General features: G+C 55.8%; 1 protein-coding gene across 1 annotated transcript; it reads right to left on the bottom strand.

Annotated features, from left to right (window-relative positions):
- Positions 1-602: 602 nt before the first annotated feature.
- Positions 603-7,003, bottom strand: NKX2-1 (NK2 homeobox 1). The gene is made up of 3 exons (XM_069015998.1): positions 6,894-7,003; positions 2,133-2,509; positions 603-1,364 (listed from the first exon to the last, which is right to left on the bottom strand). Exons 1-3 carry the CDS (start codon positions 6,944-6,946, stop codon positions 694-696), a joined length of 1,101 nt encoding a protein of 366 aa, XP_068872099.1. The 5' UTR covers positions 6,947-7,003; the 3' UTR covers positions 603-693.
- Between the last annotated feature and the right edge of the window lie 2,075 nt (positions 7,004-9,078).

Genomic DNA, 9,078 nt, shown 5'->3' on the forward strand with positions numbered 1-9,078 from the left:
TTTTTTCCTTTTCTTTTTACAACAAAATATACAGGCTACTAAAAACTATGGGTTTAGTCCAACTTTTGACAGCATTATACAGCTACAGGTTCACATCAAACGTAAGGAGGAAAATAAAAGCCAAGCCTTTGATGACTCCACGTCTCCATCCGCTGGCCCTGGCAGCGGGCTGGGAGAGACCGGGGGGGGGGAAGCTGCTTCTTGTGTCTGGGTGACGCGAATGCGTTTTTTTGGGGGGGAAAACCACCCCATCCCCCAAAATCTCTGTATTTACATGCAAGTCCTAGACGCTGGCAAAGTGTACATCTGATATCCAAGTCTTCAGACCATGCCTAAAGATGGTCCCCTTTCTGCAGATTGCTCCATGGTTATTAGTCAGAATAATTTTATACACCCCATAGGACAACTTGGGGGGGCGGGGGGATAAAGACCCAAACCCATCAACAGTAACAACAAAATGGAACAAAAAAGTGTCTCTCTCTCTCTTAGGGGTCCGCAGAGACCACTCAGTAAAACGAGGGAAAGGGAGAAGAACATTAAAAAAAAAAAAAAAAAAAAAAAAAAAAAAAAAAAAAAAAGAAGAAAAGCACACAGTAGTTTGGAGAGGACAGAGATTTGTGTAACTGGGAAAATCTGCTTTTTTTTGTCTTTTTTCTTTTTGCTTTTTTTTTTCTTTTTCTTTGTTTAATCCTTTTACCAGGTCCTACCGTATAGCAAGGTGGAGCAAGACATGGCAGTGCCATAGTCAGAAGTAGAAGAGTTCAGGTGAGACAAACTGGAGACTTGGCTCTGCAGAGAGGAAGGGCTGGCCGAGTGCTGTCCCATGTCTGGAGACTGCCCCGCACTGTTTGTCTGGTGGCTCTGATGCTGTCCGAGGCTGTTGCCATTGGTAGCCACTGTGATCGTTGTAGCTGCCTGCTGCTGATGGCTCTGGATAGCTGCTGTGGGTGTGTTGGAGCCTGCTTGGCAGGGCTTGCCATCCTTCACAAGCACTGGCACTGCCACCCTTCTGGGAGACTGCTGCTGCTGGCAGGAGCCGTTCTCCTGTTGCATCTGCTGCTGCGCAGCCTTGTCTTTGGCCTGGCGTTTCATCTTGTAGCGGTGGTTCTGGAACCAGATTTTGACCTGAGTCGGGGTGAGATGTATCATGCTGGCTAAATGTTCCCTCTCCGGGGCGGAGAGGTATTTCTGCTGCTTGAAACGTCTCTCCAGCTCGTAAACCTGGGCCTGCGAAAAAAGGACCCTCCGTTTCCTCCGCGGCGTGCTCTGGAGCGGGGCCATGCTCTTGCTCACGTCTCCCAGGGAGCCGAGGCTGCCCATGCCTCCCATGTTCATGCCCGAGGACGGCGCCATGAAGCGGGAGACTGCAAGGGAGAAGGCGGCACGTTTTAGGCGGCTCGGCTTGGCCCGGCCCGGCCCGAGTAGGGCCCCGCGCTCCGGCAGCCCCCGCCGCCGCCTGCCCCCAGCGGAGCTCCGCAGCCCCCCGGCAGCCCAGCCCCGGCCGCGGCCTCGGGGCGCCCGCGCTTCTAAACAACGACTCACGTCCCTGAGGCGAGTGGTGGCCCCCTTCTCGCCCGGCCCAGCCCCGGTGAATAAGGGCGACCACTCGCCCGTCATCCTGCCCGGGGGGGACAGCCAAGCAAGTACCTGATGTGACAGCCGCGGCGGCAGCGGCCGCGGACAGCGGCTCCGCCGGCGCCGGCCGAAGAGGACTCTCCCGCTCCCCCGCCGCTTCCCGGGACGCGGCCCCGGCGCCTCCAGCTTTCCCCGTCGCCCGCCCGGTGCCGGGCGGCGCGCAGGCGGGCGAGCACCGCCGGTTCCCTTTGGGCCCCCGGACCGCGACGCTCCCGCCCCGCTGGACGGCGAGAGCCAGGCTCCCGGTCCCCGCCACCGCGGGGCTTCCAACTCCCTTGCCCCGCAAAAACAGCCGCGGGAAGCTGACAGGCAGCCAGCCGGGGTGGAAGGACCGGGAACGATCCTCGGGCAGGAGGAGGAATTCGGGGTTTGGGGGGCGCGTCTGGGATTTAGACCGACTTTTGCCCTGCCGCGGACCCCCGTGCCTTCCGCCCGCGGTGTGTCGGGGCAGTAGCTCAGTAAACCCCCACCGGCCGCCCAGCCCCGGGCTGACTTACTTGAGGAAAAGCGGGGATCCGGGTTAGTGCCGTACCATCCTGTCGCCGAAGCGCTGTTCCTCATGGTGTCCTGGTAAGGCGGCAGCTCGCTCATGTTGCCCAGGTTCCCATTGCAATAGCCCCCCATCGTAGCATGGGAGAGCTGGGGGACCCCTGCCGCTGTCATATGGTAGGCGGCAGTCACTGTTCCGTTGTGGCCCATGGGGTGCTGCTGCATGGCCGGCTGAGAAACCTGAGACTGTCTGTAGGCTGACAGGGGAGCCCCCAAGTTACTGCCCTCCATGCCCACTTTCTTGTAGCTTTCCTCCAAAGGACTCAAGATGTCAGACACTGAGAAAGGAGTCGTATGCTTTGGGCTCATCGACATGATTCGGCGGCTGGGGAAAAAAAAAAAAAAAAAAGGAAGGGGAGGCAAATTTTTTTTTTTTTTTTGCCAAATATTCTGGTGTTGCCTTAACGCCGATCTTGTTGGATGTACACGTAACCGAGTGGACGAAGTCCGCCTTAATTGGATTGAGTGGAGGCTCAGGGCTGCCTTTCGTTTGTTTTAGCCAGACGCCAGGTTTTAGGCTGCCACCAGAGGCGGGGCATAGGCACTAAAGCAACAAGACAATAGAAGCCTACATCTTGCCCAAGATAATTAGCTTACATGCTGATGACAAGGTAAACACCTTTAAGTTTTACTTGTCAGAATCTTTTTATGTCTTTAGGAAAAAAAAAAAAAAAAAAAAAAAAAGAGGGAGAGACAGAGAGGACGGGAGAGAGAGGAAAAAAGAAAGAAAGACCCCGTGAGCACAACTCCTTTTTTTCTCGGGGATGGCAATATCGTGGACGGCAAATGGAAGGCAAAGCAAAAAGACCACCATTTGACTGGGTGAAAGGATTTAAAAACAGCTCCCGGGTGGCAAGGCTGTCAGCCCAGCCTTTGTGAGAGCTGGGGAAATGGGGTGGAATGCCAGTAAGCGAAACGACAGAATCTCTCTCTTCCCCCACTAAGTTTGGTCCGGAAGGAGCCCCGCCGCCGGGAGGACAACTCTCCGGAGGGCAGACCTTTCTCTCCGGGACACAGCTCCCCGTGCCCCGCATTCCCCGCACTGGCTTGTCAGATACCCCGGTCGCCTGGGGCTGAACAAGCGCTTGGGGTTTCGCATCTCGGGAACACTCTCTATGTCTCCTAAGATACTCAGTGCAAGGATCGTTTCTCTCCCTAAACCGATAAATTCCTTTCAACTAGGGATTTATATTTTTTACAATATCTCAGAGAGAGGTGAAAGACGCAAGTTTGCAAAATCAAGCAGTAATTTAATTGCTTGGGGCGAGAGACCGATGAAAAATAGGTTAGCGCAAAATGTTGCTTGTTATTCTCAAAGGCAGAGACTTTCACAGTCTCTCGTGGTCCCTCTGAAGCCGAAGCTGCTTTCTAAGGTTATTTATACAGCACGGGAGCTGGATGGAGAAGACCTCTCAGGTCATCTGCTACACGACCTTGCCAATGAATTCCCTGTAGTTTCCAATAAACTGCAATTTCTGGCACTTTCGGATCTGTTCTCGGATCCGGTGTGAAAACAAAAGCGATCCATTCACAGCCACACGCACACGTACAGGCAGCCAGTAGCTAATGTCACTCGGGTCTTTGAAGAAATCTTCCAGCGCCTAGTGTCTCCAAAGCTTATATTTCGGGGTGATCCGGGCGGAGGAGAGAAACCTCCCCTGAGTGTTTCACACCCCGGCCTACTGCCCTGGCAAACACAATTTAATACAGCGATTACCTGAATATTAAGAAAATTACAGCGAAGGTACAGTTAACCCAGGGACTTTGAAGTGTCAAGTAACTATTTAGTAATTGCACTTGTAAATATGTTTGTGCTCGGCTGGTTCGTGCTTAAAAATGCAAAAGTGCACTTGCTACCCGGGAATAACTAAATATCTTTGTCTAAAGTGGCAGCATAAATAGCCGGTCGCTTTGTGGCTGTGCTTGATATTAGTGCATAAGGATCATTTTGCTTCAATTGGGAGGCTCTCATTCACTAGGCAAGAAACCGTTTAGGAGAAAGTAGGTTCCCGTATGAGAGTTAACATCCTTCAAGTGTAAGCCTCAGTCTTGATTACACTTTAGAGCTCTGCAAGAGGTGAGCTTTTCCACACAAATATAATCGGGGGAACTTTCCTTCAATCAGGCCTCCAGCTCTCTTACATCATCTCAGCTGCTTCTTTCGGCGCTAGCTTCCTCAAGGCTGAATATCCCAAAGTGGGCTGGTTGTGAGTCTGCTAGGTCACCAAAAGGCAGGGAAGGGCGACTTTGGGCTAGAAAGGCGTTTGTTTTTTGCCTCTTCTTTTCCCTCTTTTCTTTCAAAACCTTTCAATTTTGTCTTTCCAGAGATCAGAGATTTATTTACCCCTCTCCCTCCCCTCCCCCCCCCCCCCCCGCCACGGTTTTTCCTCTTTCTACGCGTGTTTTTCAGTACAGTCTTTGGTTTTATTCCTACGGAGAGAGACACTCGACCTTGCCTTAGTGGTTTGGTTGGTTTGGGGTTTGTGGTTGTTTTTTCCCCCCCGAATTTCTCAGACACACCATCCCCATGCCTGTTTCATGAACCCTATAAAGAAGGGGGTGGAGGGAAGAGAAAAAAAATTAAATACCACAGGATCCACCACAATGACGGCTTGGTCGGATTTAACCAGAGACGAAAGGCGGCAAGTGACCTTGCAGTTCGTGGGGCAGGAGCAGCGACTCCGTCCCCATCCAGAGAGTGCGAGGTGGGGCAGCTGGTTAGGCCCCAGCAGCAGCTCCGGCGGCGGGAGCGGGGCGCTGGACACACGGGCGGCCGAGACGCCCCGCCGCCCTGCGCCAGCCCCGGAGCACCGCCCGAACGACCCCTTTGGCCGTCGGCTGCGCCTGGCAGAGCTTATTTATCCTCTCACTTGAATGAGCGCAGGTTTAATAGCCTCCGAAACATTGCTCGGTTAGGTTATCCCGAGCGAGCCGGGCCTTGGCTCTGCGCGGGGTTTGGTACAGGGAAGCTAACGAGAGCGCTTCGTTCACCTTCGCTGGGAAGCGGGTGAAAAACTCTCTTGTGCAGGTCTGACCGCCGACTTAGGAGTACACCGGCGCGCATACAGGCACACCGACGTCTAGCTACTTTTCAGTCCGGCTAGATCGATGCGGTGTAAAGGAAACAGGTCAGCCTCTGCACCTGCTTTCCTGCCCCAAATGCGCTATAACGAGGCGAGTCACACCGTGGACAAGGGGCGAGAAAACTTCTTCTCTGGTGCCGTGTCCCTTCACTCTCCCTTTTCTTTCAAACCTTCCACCGGAGTTTTCGTCTGCCAGAGATGGCTGCTCCCAGCGTCCGGGGAGGGTGGCCATCCCAACAGGGTCCTGCCTAGGCTGCCTTTAGCGATATGTTCGTTTACCTGGTGATGCTGCTTAGTAAAACACTCTAGTGAAAAAGAAATGCAAAGGAGGAGAGCAAGGAAGATGAGATGCATTTTGCCTGATGGAAGCATTTTCATGAGAAAGGCACGGTTTTCACCCCGTGTTTGCAGAAATGCGGCTACACGGACTTCCCTTCAATAGCTTCTGACCCCACACAATCCTTTTGATAACACTCGAGAGGTGGAAGAATGGGAGACTTTGTCAATCAAATGGTGCCAATCCCAATGGAAACGGTGCCACCAAGACCGCAGAGCGTTTCCTCATCAACTGGATTGCGGGGGCTGGGAACTCAAGGATCAGCTTTTGAAAGTGCGCACAGGGCTCTCCAAAGACAACAATGTCTTTTTTATACGAGCTGCTGTGCCTCCCCAAGGGGAATCAAATATGTTCGGCCAGCCAGAGCTTGGAGGGCTCGGAGGGCAGAGGGTAAGGGTCCCACGCAAACCGCACGCAAATTCTTTCTCAACAAGAAAGATGCTTTCTAGGTGTAACTTTTTGATACAAAGCCATGGGGTGCTCCGTGCTCCCTCTGGGTCAGTTCACGGGTGCACGTCTGGCTGCACCCCCTGCCCAGCCCTGTCGCCCCCGCTTCCAGCGCCGAGGAGGCGGCCCTGCCCGCTGCCCTGCTCGCAGCCGTACAGCCCGCCCTGTCGCGGGAACAGCGCTCTGCGGCGGGGCCAGACGCTCCTAGAGAGCTCCCAGTTAGAGGTGGCAAGAGCAGATCTGTGACAGAGCTCTTTCTTCGCTCCTGGTCATCAGTGTAAGCCTAACACATCCATAGAGACATGTAAATGACCACCTGGAAAAGTGGCACCACCGAGGCAGCTTGCCTCAACTTTCCCCTCTCGACCCACCCCGAGCGAGCTCATAGAAACTTCATCTGATTGCTTATGCATGTCGGTGTAATACACCCTCTGTTTCCCCATGCTCCCCAGAATGGAAGATGTGCCTAGCACACCTACGCCGGGAGCGGAGGTTTCCGTAGTGATCGGGTAGGGCGGACTTGTGTCTCTGCCGGCCGCGGACAGGGCGCTGGGAGCCGCTCCCCGCCTGGAAAGCACATGCTTGGGCGTGTAAGAAGGCAGGAGTCCTCCCAGAGACGCACCCTGCGAGCGCTACCTAGGCACGGAGCGCTCTGGGTGTGTGTGTGGGGAAACGCCTGCTGTGGTTCATGGGGACGATTCCTCCCCGTGGGAAAGCCCCTCTGCCCCCTATCTCGTTCGGATGGGAGAAACCCCTCAATACACGGGTCGAAACCTCTTCTCCTGCCGTGGGAATCTAAGGCAACCAGCGAGACCACCAAAGGCTAAAGCAAAATTCCTCACCCCTCCGCAGCGCACGCACAGTTGCTCCTCCAGCTGCCCAGGGCGTGGAGCATCTCGCAGCTGGGGGTTCTCGGGGCCCCTTCGCCACCGGTCCCTGGCGGCCCCAGTCGCTCTGTGAGAGCGAGGGCAGCGCTGCCTCCGCTCAGCTCTTTTCCCTCCTTCCCCAGTTCCTGGCGGACGGCTGAGCCTTCCTGCCCTAGTCCTCGACACACTCCCCGTCCTTTCCTTTGCCGGGCCGTTCCTGGCCAAGAGGGCCAGGGTGGGGCCAGGTACGGGGTGCCAGGGCAGGGCTCCCGGGGCCGCGGCGGCGGGCGGAGGGCCGCTGTGCCAGGGCGGGGGTGGCGGGGCCCCGGGGCACGCCTCGGCCCACCAGCCACACCGCGCCCCTCCGCGGCTGCCCGGCGTGGGGATCAGCGGGAAAGGACTGATTTTAGGCATGGGTGTCCCGGTAGTCTCGGGTGGATAGCAGCAGCACTCGCCCCGATGTGCGAACCACTGTCTGAAAGCCTCGTCCGATATAACGAGCAGTTAATATATGCCTTCCACATCTGGCTCTCTCAGTGTCAGTAGACTGTCACTGCCGCAACACTGTCAGTACACACATACAAGACTTACTGTCTGAAGCGTTTTTGATACACCCAAGACAGAGCTGATTATGCGGAGGATTACTTGAAGGTGTTTGTTGAGACAATTTGCGAGAAGTTAGCCTGTAGAGATAGTTAAAAATATAATCACGTTTTATTTAGATATAAACTCACGTAAAAATACTTTTTATCGGTATATACCTACAAACAGAATCCTGCCGGGATCTATCTATTTATCTTCTTTTAGGTATAGCTATCAGTATATTACATTAGTTATCTTAGGAGTTATGTGCTTTTGTGTGTGCTCCCAGACATGCCTACACACACACCTACAAGCGTGGGGGTGCATACCACCGGCAGTGGGTATGCATGAGTATATATTTACGCATACATTCACAGTCCTCAACCCTGTCGTCTCTTAAGTGTTTCAAAAAGGAACTCAGCTTTTAAGTGGGTCACCTTGCCTCCCTCCCTTCCCCTTTCCTCGCCCAGGCCTGCGGCCGCGCCGGCGCCGGGAAAAGGGGCTCTCGGCTCCCGGGTGGGGTTGGACGCCGAGGCGACGGACACGGACGTGCCTGTGTGTGCAGAGTGAAGGGGCGGGCTGGGGGTCGTCCCCGGCAGTTTGATTCACCGCAGACCTTTTCTGTTTCAGCGTGGCTGGCTGCGGCGGGCGGCGCGGGGGGCTCGTTGCTCACTGTCCCCTGGTTTGGCCTCGAAGCCCTCCCCGTGCCTCCGGACCGCCCCGCCGAGGGCCTCGGGGAGCTGCAGCCTGCCCCGTGCGTGCTGCGGGGCGGGGGCTCCGCGCCTTCCCGCGCCCTCCCGCGCCCTCGGGGCTGCGCGGACGGAGCACAGGGCCGAGCCCGGGGGCGCTCCCCCGCGCCCGCCGGGAGTATGCGCGCTGGTGGACAGGCGACCTTTCCCCCTCGACCTTACCCTGGGGGTAACCAAAGCTGCCTTTTATTTTCAATGTCACTTCGGAGTTTGCCTTTTGTTCCCTGCTACCTCTCGCTTCCAGGGATACGGGCGGCTCCCCGCTGGCTCGGGGAAGGGCTAGCGGTTGCAAAGATATCTCATTTAAAAACGACAATGGAGTCCTTTCGACCAGCCCGTGTTGTGCCCGAGCTTTATTTTCGTGCCGGGGATAATGGAATTGTTTGTTTTGCTTTTGTTTTCACAGCAAAACTCGAGGGCAAGTTACAGGAGGGCTGATAGGAGCCGCGGCCCTCCGTCGTTGCCCCTGGGTGCCCAGCAGGGCCACCCAGCCGAGGGCCGAGGCATCCGGTATATGACCACGGCAGCCCGGGAACCCGCGCAAACGTCGCGGCTTCGGGCGGATCTGTCCGCGGATGCCCTGCTGTCACCGACTTCGGAGTGACCGAGTGCTCCGGTTATTGCCCCCAAATCCTTTTCTGCCTCTCTTCTGCTCCCCAGTGTGTGGCTTGACCTAAGCTCCCCCAGTAGCTTTAATTCGGAAGGAAGCTGCCATCTGTCCCATTGTGCCATTGGCTTTTTTCATCTGGGCAGGGGCCATCAGTGCAAGGTGGGGCGTTGCACACGGTGGCAGTCGTGCGGAGGGACCGGAGCCCGCGGTCCGCCGGGAC

The sequence above is a fragment of the Aphelocoma coerulescens genome, chromosome 5, assembly GCF_041296385.1.
Source record: "Aphelocoma coerulescens isolate FSJ_1873_10779 chromosome 5, UR_Acoe_1.0, whole genome shotgun sequence".
Classification (NCBI taxonomy): Eukaryota; Metazoa; Chordata; class Aves; order Passeriformes; family Corvidae; genus Aphelocoma; species Aphelocoma coerulescens.

Coding starts and splice junctions, on each gene's coding strand:
- NKX2-1 (XM_069015998.1), bottom strand. CDS start 6,946: ATGCTCCACGCCCTGGGCAGCTGGAGGAGCAACTGTGCGTGCGCTGCG. Junction 2,510..6,893: donor TGTGCGTGCGCTGCGGAGGG/GTGAGGAATTTT, acceptor TTTTTTCCCCAG/CCGCCGAATCATGTCGATGA. Junction 1,365..2,132: donor GGATCCCCGCTTTTCCTCAA/GTAAGTCAGCCC, acceptor TCTCCCTTGCAG/TCTCCCGCTTCATGGCGCCG.